The 17,851-nt window shown below is 41.8% G+C and overlaps 3 protein-coding genes across 3 annotated transcripts in view; all 3 read left to right on the top strand.

The window, feature by feature from the left end:
- Positions 1-5,000: 5,000 nt before the first annotated feature.
- On the top strand, positions 5,001-8,259 carry LOC146365149 (uncharacterized). Its single transcript, XM_084915758.1, has one exon. The coding sequence runs from the start codon at positions 6,833-6,835 to the stop codon at positions 8,231-8,233; it is 1,401 nt and encodes a 466-aa protein (XP_084771884.1). The 5' UTR covers positions 5,001-6,832; the 3' UTR covers positions 8,234-8,259.
- Positions 8,260-8,409: 150 nt separating this feature from the next.
- LOC146365148 (uncharacterized) lies at positions 8,410-10,425 on the top strand. The gene has a single exon (XM_084915759.1). The coding sequence runs from the start codon at positions 8,441-8,443 to the stop codon at positions 9,071-9,073; it is 633 nt and encodes a 210-aa protein (XP_084771885.1). The 5' UTR covers positions 8,410-8,440; the 3' UTR covers positions 9,074-10,425.
- Positions 10,426-11,269: 844 nt separating this feature from the next.
- Positions 11,270-17,851, top strand: part of rragd (ras-related GTP binding D) — a 58,508-nt gene continuing 51,926 nt past the window's right edge. Inside the window, exons 1-2 of the mRNA XM_084915448.1 lie at positions 11,270-11,571; positions 13,780-14,075. Of these exons, the coding sequence (XP_084771574.1) occupies positions 11,376-11,571; positions 13,780-14,075 (492 nt within the window). The 5' untranslated portion in view covers positions 11,270-11,375. The remainder of the gene's footprint in view (positions 11,572-13,779; positions 14,076-17,851) is intronic.

Here is a 17,851-nt window from a genome sequence, read left to right as displayed (position 1 = left end):
AGCCCATGGCACAGCCATGTTTTTGTCTGTAAAAGCCTTCGTTGTATTTGAAATATGTAGTGGTGAGGCAGAGGTCTAACAGTGTGCAAATCTGATCGGGTGTGAAGTTGGTCCTGTCCTCCAAGGAGCTGTCTTCTTGTAGTCGTTTTCTGACAGTCTCCACGGCCTCCGTGGTGGGTATGCATGGGTTTCACTTGCATACCTTCCTTCAAAGGAAGAGTACCCAGCCACTGGTACAGATATGTGGACGACACCTGGGTCAAAATCAAGACACAAGAAGTGGAATCCTTCACTGCGCACATTAACGCTGTGGATAAAAACATCAAGTTCACCAGGGAAGACACAAAGGACGACTGTTTGCCTTTCCTGGACTGTGCTGTGCACATTGAAGAGAACGGCAAACTCAACATCGAAGTTTACCGGAAGCCCACACACACGGACCAGTACCTCCTCTTTGACTCCCATCACCCTCTGGAACACAAACTTGGAGTAATCAGGACCCTACACCACCGGGCAGAACATGTTCCCTCTAAGCCTGAAGGAAAAAAGAAGGAACACACACATGTAAAGGAAGCACTCAAAACGTGCGGCTATCCTAAATGGGCGTTCTTAAAGTCAGCAAAGAGGCACAGAAAAGAAGACCAGACACCAGCGAGGGAGGATAAGAAGGACAGACGCAACAACATTGTCATCCCCTATGTAGCCGGTGTATCAGAAAAACTTAGGAGAGTTTTCTCCAAGCATGACATCCCGGTGCATTTCAGACCCAGCAACACGCTCAGACAAAAACTGGTTCACCCGAAAGACAAAACGCCAAAACACAGACTTAACAATGTGGTGTATGCTGTACAGTGCAGTGAGGAATGCCCAGACCTCTACATTGGAGAGACCAAACAGCCACTTCACAAGCGCATGGCACAACACAGAAGAGCCACCTCCACAGGACAAGACTCAGCAGTCCATCTGCATCTTAAGGATAAAGGACACTCTTTCGAGGATGCCAATGTTCACATTTTGGACAGAGAGGACAGATGGTTTGAAAGAGGAGTGAAAGAAGCCATCTATGTCCACTGTGAGCGACCATCTTTGAACAGAGGCGGGGGTTTACGACACCAACTCTCTGCCATCTATAATCCAGTTTTGAGATCCCTTCCCAGACGCCTTAACGCCCACTCACATCCTGGGCCATCTGACCTCAGGAATTCGCATGATAAGGTGGGGCCAGGTTTCACAATGAACACACCCGAAACTCTGGCTGATTGGGACCCACACCCAGTTTCACACCTTGGCTCAGGCGATTAGAGGATCATCAGGGGGTCCTTTTGTCCCTCTGTGGGGGGATACTCCCACTAGGTTTATATCTGGGACTCTCCACCATTTGACCTTAGAACTGAAGAAGCTTCTCGGATGAGAGGTGAAACGTCTTCAAGTAACTTAAAGAAGTCCAGACGCTTTTCTTTGCAAGCTCCTTTGACTGCGCTAGCTTACGTGGTTGCAGAGCTACCAGGATTTAAAAATAGTTATGCAAAACAGAGCGTGCCCGCTCCGACCGGCTTTAAAGGGTTAATAAAATACAAGGCCCAATAGTATTCAATGCTTCCTTAAAAATACGGGCAGGAAAAATATCATGTGAGGAATTGGAGATTGTTAAGTGGTCAATTATTTCCTTTACATCCGAAAGAGACACAGGCTCAAACTGCTGAAAGACAGCAGAGCATTTAGAAACTGGAACTTGATGTGGGACTACCGATAAAAACGGGGCCCTTAAAGTAGTGATTTTTTTCAATAAAATACCTTAAAAAACTTTCACAAAGGGCCAGAGAAGCCTCCTTGTGTGCGGTAGCACGAGGATTAATCACAGAGTTAAAAATGTTAAAAAGAGCGTGGCGCTTGTGGCAATTAGTCAAAATAAGACCTGATAGGAAGGCAGATTTAGCAGCTTTCACAATCTTCTGATATTTTGACAAACAATTATGGAGGATTTCCCCTGACACTTCGAGTTTGTCCTTTTTCCACTTCCTCTCGGTACGATGGCATTCGCACCTGAGAGCACGGGTAGTTTCATTCAGCCAGGGTTGGCATAACGACTTAGTACGCTTAGTCTTTGGTGGAGCCACAGTGTCCAGAATAGAGGAACATGTGGAATTAAAAAGGTTGGTAAGCTCATCAACCGATAAATCCACACGACAGAAGGAGTCAGGGAGGGCAGAGTTTGTAAAAAGAGTAGAGAAGTTAGTAATGGTTTCAGAATTAATCGAGCGCATCTGGCGCAAGGGACCCTCGCTGTTAAGCTCCATATGTCGTAGCGTAACATTAAACATAACCACAGAATGATCAGAAATCCCAGAGTCCTTGATATCTGTTATACGAATATCCAGACCGTAAGACAAAACTAGATCAAGCGAATGACCTTTTAAATGTGTTGGTTCACTTACCCACTGCATAAGATTAAAAGTGTCAATAAGGGCAAGGAAATCCCTTATTAGACAGACATAGAGGACAGCTACAAGTACCTGCTTTTATGTTTCCATGTGAAGCACTTTGTAATAGCTTCCTGTCTTAAAAAGTGATATATAAATAAATTTTACTTATTTTACTTACTTACCTGGGAATCCCACAGGCAAATGGGAACCATGAAGAGGCCACTAGGAAAGCTGCAACCACTAAGTACCTGCAGAGGGTCCTGAGGAGTCAGCTGAACAGTAAGAACAAGATCCGGGCTATCAACACCTACGCCCTACCCATGATCAGGTACCCTGCTGAAATAATAAGCTGGTAACAGGAGGAGATAGAAGCCAATGATCAAGACCAGGAAGCTCCTGACCATGCATGAAGGGTTTCACCCCAAGTCCAGCACCCTGAGCCTGTATGCTAAGTGGAAGGAAGGAGGCCGGGGACTAGTGAGTGTCAGCACCACAGTCCATGAATGCATCAGTAAGATGGCCCCAACCGACCGCTGACAGCATGCTCAGTGAATACCTCAGGTGGCAGAAACTCAAGAAAGAGGAGGAACCATCATGGAAGGACAGGCCCCTGCACGGTATGTACCACCGGCAGATAGAGGAAGTGGCTGACATCCAGAAATCCTACCAGTGGCTGGACAAAGCTGGACTGAAAGACAGCACAGAGGCACTAATCATGGCAGCACAGGAACAAGCTCTGAGTACAAGATCCATAGAGGGTGGGGTCTATCACACCAGGCAAGACCCCAGGTGCAGGCTGTGTAAAGATGCCCCTGAGACAATCCAGCACATAACAGCAGGGTGCAAGATGCTAGCAGGCAGGGCGTACATGGAACGCCATAACCAAGTGGCCGGCATAGTATACAGGAACATCTGTGCTGAGTATGGCCCAGAAGACCTCAGGTCAAAATGGGAGATGCTCCCAAGGGTGGTGGAGAATGACCGAGCTAAGATCCTGTGGGACTTCCAGATACAGATGGACAAAATGGTGATGCCTAACCAACCAGACATAGTGGTGGTAGACAAACAGAAGAAGTTGGCCGCAGTGATCGATGTAGCGGTTCCCAAATGACAGCAACATCAGGAAGAAGGAACACGAGAAGCTGGAGAAATACCAAGGGCTCAGAGAAGAGCTCGAGAAGATGTGGAGGGTGAAGGTGACGGTGGTCCCCGTGGTAATCGGAGAACTCGGTGCGGTGACTCCCAAGCTAGGCGAGTGGCTGCAGCAGATCCCGGGAACAACATCTGAGATCTCTGTCCAGAAGAGCGCAGTCCTAGGAACAGCTAAGATACTGCGCAGGACCCTCAAGCTGCCAGGCCTCTGGTAGAGGACCTGAGCTTGAAGGATAGACTGCCCAAAGGGGGGCGAGTGGGGAATTATAATTTTTTTTATATATATGTGTGGGGGGATCGTGTCATAGGCAGTCAGTCCAGGCAGTGCACAGATTAGTCAGCCTAGACTTGCCGGGCAACTGCTCTGTCTACCAGTAGCTGGTGTTTGGCCCTCTGGCATTTTTGCCACTTCCTTTCTGTGCCCCGCTCATGTACTAAGCCATGTGCCTGTTTATCTTAGGCGCTATGATGCCTGACAGGAGCTTCCATGTGGTACTGAGGCAGGTTATTGGCCGGTAGTTGGATGGGACCGGTCCCTTCTGGGGGTCCTTGGGAATCAGGACTGTCCGGCCTTTGGTTAGTCATTCTGGGTGTCTCTCATGGACTAGTTCATTTGTACTACCAGACGCTCGTGGAGTGCAGTTAGCTTCTTCAGCCAGTAGGCATATAACTATAAAAACATAGTCACCCCTTTAACAATTTCACATATAAGCAATATTTATTTAATAGATAAAACTATTAAGTTTTAGTTTAATACTGTAAATGCAGATCTAAACTTTCATGCAATGTGTGAAATTAACAGTAAAAGAATTATAGTTTATATAATTATTAGTGCTGTCAAACAATAAAATTTTTTAATCAGCTCACAGCTGATCAGCTCACAGGGTTGATGTGGATTCATTTCAATTAATCACAAATAAATATCATTCATTTTTAATCTATATTAATCACATTTCATTTTGCATGAGCAAAAAGACTCAAGAAAAAAGTGGATATATATGCACTTAATATGTTTATTGAACATCTTGAACATTCATGTTAACAAAAACCTCTTTTTAAACATGTATCCACATTAATGTAGCCCTGTTACTCCTCTTTCAGCCAGTTACTAAGACAAACTAACTTGCTGACATTGTCCGAGAGGAGAGCTGACCGCTTCTTATTTACAATGTTGCCTGGAGCTGAGAACAGTCTCTCACATGGAACAGTGATTGCAGGAGTGGCCAGATATTAGCAAGCCAGCAATGCCAGCTTGTCATGAGATCCTGAATGAGCTGACCACCACTTCAAGGGACAGTCGCGCATGCTAATGATCGGCTCTGCTCTGTAGAAGTGCATGATTCTCTCAGGCAGAAACTCATCTGATTCTGAATCTGAGTTCATCTGTAAAAGACTCATTTTTGCGGGTGGCCCATCTTCACAAGTCTGTTGAGGTGGGGAGTGATCATGCATCAGTCTTCCAAGAGTGGTCCACAACCTCTCTCTGTCACTCTTGGGGAGGCAAGTCCTTGAAATGAGTAGTGATGTGTCGGTTGCGAACGAAACGGCTCTTAGAGCTGGATCTTTGACATGAATGACGGGAGCCGGCTCCTTATTGGGAGCCGTGTTTCTATTTTTTCTTTTTCTCACTGTCTCTCTATCTTTCACTTTTTTTTGCTTCACACAGGAATGCGAGCGTTGGTGTTTGCACTGAGCAGAGGGGGGAGGGGCGGTAGTTACACTCGAAGCAGCAGTAACACACAAACAGCGCAGGAGGAAGAGAGAGAAAGAGAGCCAGGGCCAACAACAAGAGACAACATCAACACATTAGAAAGGTACGACACATTATAATCACATCAAGAAAAGAAGCAAAAATCTGGAACCATTTCAATTTTATTGACAATACAAAGGCAGAGTGTAGAGTCTGCAAGAAAAGGATATCATATAGAGCCGGCTCCACAAACAACCTGCACAAGCAGCTGAGAACTGTCCACCAATCCGTGCAATGGGAAGATAGAACACAGTTGAGTGTGATAATAATGAAGGTGCCAGTGTGTCTACTGCAACTGTTGCTGCTGCTGCATCCACAGCATCATGCACTATACCACCACAAGCACCTAAACCAACCCAGAGCTCTATGAGAGAAACTTGTAAATAACTCATGAAAGAATAAAGTTACGTTGAAACCAAGCACACCATTGTTTTTCTTGTGACATTACCAATAAGTTTGATGTGTCACATGGCCCTCTTCCTATTGAAAAAACAAAAGTTGTATCCAAGATGGCCGACTTCTAAATGGCCACCATGGTCACCACCCATCTTGAGGAGTTTGCCCCCTCACATATACTAATGTGCCACAAACAGGACTTTAATATCACCAACCATTCCCATGTTATTACGGTGTATCCATATAAATGGCCCACCCTGTAAATCAGAAGTTGTCATTTAAAACTCACATTCAAAGGCATGTGTCTAAGTTGAAACTAAAACTAAGTTACTTTTTTTGCAATTGATCCTATTTCTCCCTCCAAGTGAGAATACACTTGATTTATGTAACTTTTTTTTTTCTTTTTACCTTTCTTGGAATACAGTGACCTGCTTTTTATGAATGCAACCTACAGAGGTTGGATAGTGTCTACCATTGTTTATGTTTATGTTTTATTACTGGCTATGGAAATCGTGTACATCATTGTTCTTTGTGTTCTGCTAAACATCCAGCTTTGTATATTTGCAGACTTTCCTATTGGTTGGTCTTTATCTATAAATCTCTGCTTGGGCTGGTTCCCTCTTATTAATGTGTTTATATGTGTAAAAACCACTGTTGGGACTAACGCGTTATTAACTAACGCGTTACAGTAACTACGTTATTATTGCGGTAACGAGCACGGTAACTAGTTATTATGCCAAAATCATGAACGCGTTACTCGTTACTGGGATTTAGATAGGGTCGTTATTCGTTACTTCGTGTGTTGCGTTTGACTTACCTCGGAAATCGGAACACGAACCTGGGAATAATGTCACACTCGAGTAAACGGCTTTCTGGTTAGCCTCGTCGGAGAAGTCTGGATTCCAATATGGCGACGCCCTCGAAAACGCTTGTTTTGCTAGCCCTCTACAAAAACAAATTACTACTAAACACATATGCAGCTCATCTGCAGTCTGCCTTCCTACTGGGAAGGCAGAATTTCCGAGTCCCGAGTACAAAGGAAAGCACCACGACTGCAGTTTCCGTGTTGGACGTAAAAAGCGCACGTGACACTGTGACGTAAGTTACAATCATGGCGGCAGTCGAAGATGGTCCAGGCATGGGTTTTCTCTCCTGGAAATATTCACATTATTTCTCCTTTCTGATGGTAAAAGACAGGAATATTGTCGTGAACTGTACTCTCTGTGGAGGTTCTAAAACTCTTTCGACATCAAAGACTAGCAATTCTAATCTGAAGAAACATCTTCAGAAACAGCATGCATCTACCAACGTCGGTGACTCTAGTTCCGTTGACGCTATTCCAGCAAAACAACGAAAGCTTAATTTCGGACAGCCTGCTGCACAGTCCATCACCCAGCCCCAGCTACACAGGCTGATTGCCAGGTATATTGTGGAAGACATGAAACCCATCTCAACGGTTGAGTCCCATGCTTTCAGACAACTGATTAGTCATATACCTGTGCGAGGGAGAGCTGGGAAGGCACCATGCAGAAAGACATTTTCCAGTTTCCTAGACCAAGAATATGCCAACATGGAGTCAGAGCTCAAAAATACACTTGACATGGTAGAATACATCTCCACAACAGCAGACATTTGGACTGTGCATAATAAAAGTTTTCTTGGTGTGACCGCGCATTGGATAAATGCACAAAACATGAAACGTGAGAAAGCAGTGCTGGCATGCAGGCGATCTATGGGTCGACATACGTATGACAGTATTGCATCTGAGCTGGACAACATTAACTCATCTCATGGCCTATCGTTTAAAATCACATCAACTGTAACGGATAATGGCTCCAAGTTTGTCAAGGCTTTTAAAGTGTACCAGCCACCACCTGAGTCAGATGACTCTGAATATGAGGAGGATGAGGTGACTTTTGTTTCGATTGGGGATGTGCTGCAGAATGGTGCTGATGATGCAATTTCTTTACCGCCACATCAGAGATGTGCATCGCACACAATGAATCTTATCTCTTGCACTGATGTGGAGAAGTGGCTATTGTCTGAAGCTGCAACAAAAACCATCTACAGAAGTGCCACCACAAAATGTGCAGGGCTGTGGAACAAGGCCAGTCGTTCCACAGTGGCTGCTGAGATTGTGGAAGACATTATTGCAAAGAAGCTACTAGTACCTTGCACAACAAGGTGGAACTCGTTCTATTATGCTCTGGAGAGAGTTTCAAAGATACCTTTGGTGGAGCTGAACACAATCTCATCCACATTACAGTTGAAATGTTTCAATGAGAGGGAGCATCAGTGTATCAGAGAGTACTGTGCAGTCATGAAACCACTTACTGTGGCACTGGACATTCTTCAAGGAGAAGACCATTGTTTTTATGGCACACTCCTACCCACACTGGAATCGCTGATGACCAAGACTCTGGCTATAAAAAATGGTCTGCAAATTCTTGTTGGGCTACCAGATACAGTTGTCCAGGTAAGAGATGATATTTTCATTTGTGTTTATCTTTAATGAAATGTATTACTCAATTGCTTTTTATATTGTGCTGTGCTGTTGTGTCACATGCAAGTGAATGCTGTTACAGTTACAGATACTTAACCCCAATAAATAAATAAAATAAATACAACGTAGTAAAATACACACTATTTACAAATTAAAATACATTCTATATAAAACTACAGCATGCTGTTAATGTTTAATTAATTTAATGTTGAAACAATGCATACTTTCTCATGCAAAAATGTTTTTTGCACTTTTACTGTGTTGTTATTACAGGCAGTCAAAACAAGGTTTGCACATGTCCTTGGAAGTGAAGATGCTTTGCTGGCTGCTGTGACATTACCAAAATTTAAGCTTCGTTGGCTACATGACCAGGCGCGGAAGGACCTCGCAAAGGCACGTCTGCTGGTAGAGTGTCAAAAACTTCTCCCTGAGCAAGATCAGCTACAACCAGGTACCAGCGCCACCAACACAACACAGCACCCGGGTTCTAGCAAAGAGGATGAGTTCTTCTCCTTTGAAGAGAATGAGGACATATATGCCACTGCTGAAGGTGAGGTAGCCAAGTACCTCAAATCAGGAGCAACAGGGTTAGACTCTCTGAATCATTTCCCGATAATAAAGAAACTCTCTCTTAAACTTAATGCAGCTACTCCTTCAAGTGCCCCAGTTGAAAGGCTTTTCAGCCTGGGAAACCTGATTCTCACTCCAAAGAGGAACAAGTTGTCTGATCATAAGTTTGAGAAGCTTCTCCTCTTGAGGTACAATTGTTGGTTTGATGGAACCAAAGTTGAGTGGTGCTCATATGATGATGATGTGTTGCCTTCAGTGGTGCTCTACAAGGTAAAGTAGGGTTATTTCCAAGTGAAACTTGGGCTTCTGAAGCACTTAAAATACCATTATATTTTATTTATCTACATGGCCTGTATGGAGGCAATATTATTTTGGTTTGACTGTTTATGAAGCTGAAAATACTTATAATTAATTTTATTTCTCTTCTCTTTTTCTGAAAATACTTTTATTACTGAACATGAGGTCTCCAGTTGGTGCAATTCAGCAGTTAAGTTTACAAAGTTAAGTTCAGTTAACTTTACAAAGAATGGACAAACCTCACCGTGTTTATGTTTAATCATTTTTTGCACTTTGATACCTACAGGTCCTAAATTGTCTGAGGTACAGTTTAATGTTGGCACTGCTAAAAGCATACTTTCTGTCCATTTAAATGGCAAAAATAAATATCTTTCAAAAGTTTCAACACACTGTATGTTGTGTTTTGTGATCCACTGCTTCTTCCTAGTGATACCACGTACAATGATTAGATTTATAACACTGCTGTAACAACCCCAGAATGATGTGTTTGCATTTGTAGAGGGTTGAAACAATAGAAATAGATTAAAACACACAGATAAAAAAGTGACACATAAAACAAACTTTGTTAATTTCTAATTTAGTTTCATTCATTTCATCATTAACTTGCACTCGCAATACTACACTGCCATTTTAACCATTTTAGGTTCAGGCCATTAGGTGGCACAGTGTACTTGTGGCAGGATAGTGCTAACATGTAAGCAAGCTAGAAGACTGGCATCCTTGCTGGGTATCCAGTTAGGGAAGCAACACATTAATAAGAGAATTCTGGGTAAAACCAAAGTTACTTTCCCTAGTAACTAGTTACTTTGAAAGTAACGAGTAACTTGAAGTAACTGAGTTACTTTTGATAGAAGTAACTAGTAATGTAACTAAGTTACTAATTTAAAGTAACTTACCCAACACTGGTAAAAACACAACCAATACAGCCTTCGTTCTCACAATTGATTGTACACAAAAATCAGAAGAGAATTAGGAAAAAAGGCTTTTAAATATGCTGCCCCTGTTTTCTGGAATAATCTGCAGAAGGAACTGAAATGATCAGAATTGCTTACCTTGGGGGAGTTTAAGTCCCTCTTAAAGGAACAAGAGAATGACTCTTTTACTCAGTGTGATTGTTTTAATGTTGCTCTTAATTAATCTGTTATTGTATATTGTTCACATGTTTGTATGGGATATTCTATTTGTTGTGTACATGTTTTTGACTTTTGCTGCCATGATGTCAGGTCTCTCTTGGAAATGAGAATTTTTATCTCAATAAGATTTTTTTTACCTGGATAAATAAAGGACTAATAATAAAAAGAATAAAAAAATATATTATTGAGTTGCTGTTATGTAATTGGCTAATTAGACATCTGTGTTAATGAGAAGTTGAATAAGTGTCCCCAATAAAGTGGACAGTAAGTGTATATCCTCCTCTTAACTCTTTGCTTAGCTCTACAGCCCCGTTCTGTCCTCCATGGCTCCTCACAGGTCTGGTTCCATTCAGTATCACTGATGTGTTCAGTTGGTCCCATGTGAAAACAATTAGGTTCTCCACAGAGACAAACAAGAAGACTCAGAAAAAGGTGTAAAAATGAAACACATATTTAGTAATGAAGGATAAATAGGTCGATGGGAAAACAACAACAAAACACACACTCGGCATGGTGCTATTATTATTATTATTATCATGATTTAATAATAATGGATTGCATTTATATAGCGCTTTTCTAGGCACCCAAAGCGCTTTACAATTCCACTATTCATTGACTCTCACATTCACACACTGGTGGAGGCAGCTACAGTTGTAGCCACAGCTGCCCTGGGGCAGACTGACAGAAGCGAGGCTGCCATATCGCGCCATCGGCCCCTCTGGCCAACACCAGTAGGGTAAGGTGTCTTGCCCAAGGACACAACGACCAGGACAGAGAGAGCAGGGGAATTGAACTAGCAACCTTCCAGTTACAGATGAGCTTCCCAATCCCCTGAGCCACAGTCACCCCAAGATGGATGCAGCTATTGTTTCACAGCCACATACATCTGAACATCATTCAGATGTCTTTTCCCTCTTACCCTAATGCTTTGCTTTCTTTTAATGTGTAGACCTTTTTTGAAATAAATAATAAAGCAAATCTTAAATAAATATTTATCAGAAATGTAATTTTAATTTGCTTCTAAATACTTTACTACAGTATGAGACGGAGTGTTGTAAAGCTACCAAAACTAAACCTACGCTTTGACACCTCCCTGCTTGGCTGCGTATGCAGCGACTGGAGGCGGGGACCGCGGGTGAAAGTTCACCGGCATGGCGCTCACGTATCAGGTGAACGCTGTGGGAAAGCTGGATACCACGAGCAGTTTGAATCCAAAACAAAACGTCAGCATGACCAGTGAGAAAGTTTCAGTCCTGTGCGGAGAGGAGGACGAAGCTCTGGAATATGACGACGACGAGTACGACCTGGAGGCGTTTTCTGATGCCGACCTGAGCTGTGAGGACAGAGGTATGGGATTTCTGCAACTTCACTGCTTTGGAAGGTCACACACTCGGAAAACGGGCTGTTTTCTCTACAATCGTGGGCGTAACTAGCGAAGTTGTGTACAGCATAATAATGTCAACTGTGCACACCTACAGAAGTGCCAGGGGTACTGGCATTTATCGACAGCGCTTCACTTGTTCCACACGTTGTCATGTTAGATTAAATACAATTAAATAGATGAAATGAATTTGTAATAACACCCCATGAAGACAAAGTTTCGAAATTCTTGCAAATTAACAAATTATATGGAGAAATCTAAAAAAAATTATTGCAAATGATTAAAAAACAATATAAGGTGTACAAAAATATTCACAACTTTTGCTCAAGTAGAACTACTTTTGCAGCCAAGTAGAAAGACTTTACAAAGAAACAAAGGAAAAACAAGAAACCTTCAATTTAAAGATAATTCTAAATTAAACAGAAACAGCTCTGCACTAGCCTAAACCGTGTTAATGAGGGCTCCTAACAATAGGCTACTATGGTCCACTCTCCATCATGACCTGGCACACTAGTCCCTGACTTGAAATGGCTATTAAATACCAATTAGCAATTAAAAAAGTAATAACAATGATCAATGTGTCATTCAAATATACAATACAATGCAATACAGTTTTATTTGTATAGCACATTTAAAAACCAAAGGTATTTCAAAGTGCTTCACAATAATACACAAGATCAAAATAAATCAATTAACAAAATACAGATCAGGTACTAGCACAGACAGAAGGGAGGCACTAATAGACAAGAAGAGTGAGGTAAAAAAATAGGTATCAGACCTCAGTTCAGAAGGAAGGTCAGTTCATAGATACAGAATATCAACTAAGAAGTTAAAAGAACCAGTAGTGAAATTAATTAGTTTAGATGCAATAAGGGCACTAACTGGTCAGGAAGGCCAGGTTAAATAAGTAAGCTTTCAGTTGTGATTTGAAGGATTGGATAGAGTCTGAGGCACGAATAGAAGCGGGGAGCCTATTCCAAGGATTAGGTGCAGCTGAAGCAAAGGCACGATGGCCTCTGGTCTTCAGCCTAAACTTAGGTTGGGCCAGGAGTAATTGACCTGATGATCTTAGCGCTCGGCAACATACAGATAAGGAGATCAGTGAGATAACTGGGCGCAATGTTATTCAGAATTTTAAAAGTGAGTAACAACATTTTAAACTCAATACGATATTTGATAAAAAGTTACATGAACCAGTGTAAATCAACAAGAGCTGGAGTAATAGAATCAAATTTTCCAGCACCAGTAAGAAGGCGAGCCGCAGCATTCTGAACAAGCTGTAGCCTATGAAGAGGAATGGATTAGAGACCAACGTAAAGAGAATTACAATAGTCTAACCTGGAGTTCACAAAAGCGTGGATACGTTTTTGAAGGTCCCTGCGTGGTATATAACACTTATCTTTAGAAATCTGGCGCAATTGAAAGAAGCCAGATTTAATATAAATATAATAATAAGTTAACAGTGGGACTATTGACAATAATTCTCTAAATGTTTAAAATCAACAGATTCGTTAACCTCCATCCCTCCTTCATAATAGATTTGGCAAATTCCCTCCCAGGAACTTTACCATAAAAGGAGTCCAAAAAGACCCAGACTGGATTAGCAGTTCCTGTTTCATGACTCTGTACATTGTACATCGTTCCCTCGACTGTAAATAATCTCTCAGTTCCTGCTGCTGCAAAACATCTCCACAGCATAATGTTGTCACCACCATGCTTCACTGGAGGGATGGTATTGGCTGGTGATGAGCAGTGGCTGGTTTCCTCTAGACGTCGTGCGTCTTTGCCTTTTGGCAAACTCCAGGGTGTAAGATGGTAAAATGTGAAACCAGTGAAGTGCTGTGAATACTATATTGATATACTGGAAATATATTGAAGTGTCTAACGTCACCCATCTCTGGTGGAAAATGTACTGAGATGTGTTGTAATGTTAATTGAAGCAGTTCATTTTAAGTTGTAGATTCAAGCTGCTCTTCATATTTTTGGACACCAGATGGCACCGCAGAGGACTGTGTTGAGAAGCTTTGAGTAATGACACCTTTTTCAATACAAGTCTCAGTGTTTCAGAAAGCTTCATTTGGCCGTCACTGATTAAGAGTACCGTGCGAACCAATCTTTAGAACTTGTCTAATTTAGAATTGCTCACCTAAAGGTTTCCCTTTGCTGTTTTATAGCTCCAGGCTTCAGTGATTCCGTGAATGGTGTGGTCAAACCTCGTATTTTGTTGATGGGCTTGAGAAGGAGTGGGAAGTCCTCCATCCAGAAAGTGGTTTTCCATAAAATGTCTCCCAGTGAGACTCTGTTCCTGGAGAGTACTAATAAGATCTGCAGAGAGGATGTCTCCAGCAGCTCCTTTGTCAGTTTCCAGATCTGGGACTTTCCTGGTCAGATTGACTTCTTTGACCCCACTTTTGACTACGAAATGATCTTCAGAGGCACTGGAGCATTAATCTTTGTCATTGATTCACAGGTCAGTTCACAAGGAAATACAGTGAAACAGTATATACTATATACTGTTGTCATGTTACCATAATAGCAAAATGTGATTAAAAGTTTTGGAAATGGAGCAGTAAAAATCCAAAGCTTAACAGATTCACATTTGGCTGATTCCCCCATCCAGGACCTCTGTGCACTGTTACTTTTTCAGAACAGCTGCTATTAGGGCTGTGAGATAATGACAACGTTAAACACAAGTCTGTCGTTTCATATTTAACTCTATCGTTTATTTTGTGCTATCATAGCAAACTGTTTACTGCAGTATTTTTTTCATTGCTTTAGATGACTGTTAGTCACCTCGTCACCACAGAAAGACCAGCCAAAACAAATCAAGGAGCTTGTTTGTAAATGAGCAGCCACCAGAACAGAAAACTGTAAAGGCAAGAGAGAACTGAATGGCAGTGGAAGGATTAATAAGAGGGTAATGACATGCTATAGTATACTGCTTAACTTTAATGATGTTTTCAGAATTTGCATATCTGTCAAGTAGGGCTGTGTCATATTATTGTTTGTGGTGATACCATTATAAATGTTTATGTGATAAAGGGTCATTCCGGTTAATCAGAGATATATTATGATATGATATTCTACCTGGAAAGTAAGGTTCAGTGGAGTTTTATTTATATAGTGCCAAATCACAACAACATTTGCCTCAAGGTGTATCATAATCTAAGGTAACACCTACAATAATACAAAGAAAACAGAAAACCTTCAGGGAACTTTTAGAACAGCAAATGCATGAACCAGTTTTTCAGCATAAATCTGAAACATATATTTCTAATTTTTGCTATATTACATAGATAAAAGAAATGAGTCCTATATGTTTGTTTAATGTGTGCATGACTTGTCCTGACCAAAAATGCCTCCATGATTCCTCACAGACCACAGTGAGGCCATCCAGAGGAATTATATGGCATGTGAGATTTAAAGTAATCTCAGTTTTGTCCAATTTTATAATTAGAAAATTATATGTCATTCAAACCTTTAGGTCTCTAAGACATGTCCATAATTTAGTTGATTTGTCATCTGTCTTCCTAAATAATTCTAAGTGGGAGACATCTACATTGCAATGAAAGTATATGTAGTATTTTCACACAACATTAACCATCAGAAGCATATATAATGTAAAAAGTATTGGTCCCAACACGGAAACCTGTGAAACTGCATGGCTAACTTTTATATATGATGAAGACTTCTTATTTACATGATAAAATCCAAATCTCAGTTAGATGGGACTCAAACCTTTGCAGTGCAGTTCCTATAATACCAACACTGTGTGCTAATATACACATATTGCTAAATATATGCAATGTTTGGTTTTCTTCCTGAATACTGTCGTTGTTTATATTTACTGCGAGAAGAAACGGTAAAAACGACGTTTCATAAGGAAAACGCTCGAAAACGCTCTCCGTCTGTGAGCAAAAACAAAACCAAAAAAACCCCAGCCTTTCCTATTGGTGGAAAAATGTACCATGTCGACCAATCAAAAAATGATATGGCAACATGGCATTTAGTTGTTTAGGTAGGGGGAAGTTTTAGGAGTGACGGCGGTGTTTTGAGATGTGACAGATTTGCGACGTTTAGCGCAAATATTGTGTAGTTAGTGTGTAGTTAGTGTGTAGTGTAGTCAGTAGTTTTGTTGTGTGTGTCAGAACAATGAGGCGACTACTGAGTGCTACAGGTGTTACAGCAGTGATACATCTGCTGTTGTCAGGCCTGCAGGTATCAGGCTGTTGTTCTCCTTTATCTCATAGTGGACAGAAATTATTTTTTGGAGTGACACAAATAATTTGTGTGGCATCAGATTTGATGATTGTTCTGTAAATAGTTTGAAATGTTTATTTAAAAAACGCCTTGGCTGGGGCTTCCGGTGACGCCGTGATCTAGTCAAGCAGCATGAGGAACGAGCTCCGTCCAGATTAATACATTACTCCTAACTATGGAGATGGAGGAGCGGATCGGCGACAACGAAGACTCCACCAGGCGTCATGAACGAGCCCTCCGGTACTTGTTGCATAGAGAAATGGATCTCACAGCACGATGCGAGGACATGCAAAATAGACTAAGGCGAAACAACCTGAAGATCTATCGTGTCCCAGAAGGGAGTGAGGGGAGAGATGTTAAGCTGTTTGTGCTAGAGCTGTGTAAATCAACTCTTCAACTTCCCGCTGATCTTAACATTGGAATAGAGCGAGCACACAGAGCCCTCGCTGCTAAACCCAAGAACCCCGATGCAGCACCGCGCTCACTGGTGGTCAGATTCTGGGACTTCTCTGTGAAAGAGACCATTCTACGACAAGCCTGGGACCAGAAGCGTGTCTTATATAAGGGCACGCAGATATATTTTGACCATGATTTTTCCCCGGAACTGCAAAAGAGGGCACTGGTATGAGATGCGGTCAAGCAATTAAAGCTGAAAAACATCAGAGCCAAGTGTGTGTTTCCAGCAAAACTGAGACTGTTCAAGGATGGTGGTGAGAAGACGTTCTCAAGTTTGACGGAAGCCCTGCCGACGCTTCAAGAGCTGGGGATACAAGTGCGAGTCGACCAGAGGGAGCGCATGGAAACGGAGCTATCCCAGTGCCGATGGTCCACTGAGGGAACTATGGCAGGTATGACCCTCTCCCTTGCCGAAATGAAAACTTTCGTTATGGAGGTCTGAGATGTCACTCCCGCCAAGTTCATTTTAGTTTTTCTTGGACATAAATGTTAGGAAGAGATAACAAAAATTTTGCTTGTACAATGGATGGAAAGTGTTCACACAAGTGGATACCAACTTCCCCACTTATATGGCCGCAATGAGCCGCTCTGCGAGCGGGCAACAGCGACGAAGTAACACATTGTATTTTTCCCCCACGGAGGACTCGTCACCACCCTCTGCCCAGGATACACCGGGGACTGGATTACTCAGGTTGTTATTAATCCAGTCGGGTACGTGGAAGCTACTGTTCTTAATGTTCTTTGTTTCTTTAATTCTAAATGTTTTTGTTTATCTTGGCCTGAGACCAATTGTGGACCACTATTTCATTGAGTACAGGGAGTGCAGAATTATTAGGCAAGTTGTATTTTTGAGGAATAATTTTATTATTGAACAACAACCATGTTCTCGATGAACCCAAAAAACTCATTAATATCAAAGCTGAATGTTTTTGGAAGTAGTTTTTAGTTTGTTTTTAGTTTTAGCTATTTTAGGGGGATATCTGTGTGTGCAGGTGACTATTACTGTGCATAATTATTAGGCAACTTAACAAAAAACAAATATATACCCATTTCAATTATTTATTTTTACCAGTGAAACCAATATAACATCTCCACATTCACAAATATACATTTCTGACATTCAAAAACAAAACAAAAACAAATCAGCGACCAATATAGCCACCTTTCTTTGCTAGGACACTCAAAAGCCTGCCATCCATGGATTCTGTCAGTGTTTTGATCTGTTCACCATCAACATTGCGTGCAGCAGCAACCACAGCCTCCCAGACACTGTTCAGAGAGGTGTACTGTTTTCCCTCCTTGTAAATCTCACATTTGATGATGGACCACAGGTTCTCAATGGGGTCCAGATCAGGTGAACAAGGAGGCCATGTCATTAGTTTTTCTTCTTTTATACCCTTTCTTGCCAGCCACGCTGTGGAGTACTTGGACGCGTGTGATGGAGCATTGTCCTGCATGACAATCATGTTTTTCTTGAAGGATGCAGACTTCTTCCTGTACCACTGCTTGAAGAAGGTGTCTTCCAGAAAC

The sequence above is a fragment of the Perissodus microlepis genome, chromosome 19 (assembly GCF_051167445.1).
Source record: "Perissodus microlepis isolate ML-2025 ecotype Zambia chromosome 19, ASM5116744v1, whole genome shotgun sequence".
NCBI classification, from domain to species: Eukaryota; Metazoa; Chordata; class Actinopteri; order Cichliformes; family Cichlidae; genus Perissodus; species Perissodus microlepis.
The sequence above is the reverse complement of the archived record's forward strand: the minus strand, read 5'-3'. Positions and strand labels throughout refer to the sequence as shown.

What these genes read in the sequence shown, in the direction of transcription:
- LOC146365149 (XM_084915758.1), top strand. Translation starts at nt 6,833, where the DNA reads ATGGCGGCAGTCGAAGATGGTCCAGGCATGGGTTTTCTCTCCTGGAAA.
- LOC146365148 (XM_084915759.1), top strand. Translation starts at nt 8,441, where the DNA reads ATGCATACTTTCTCATGCAAAAATGTTTTTTGCACTTTTACTGTGTTG.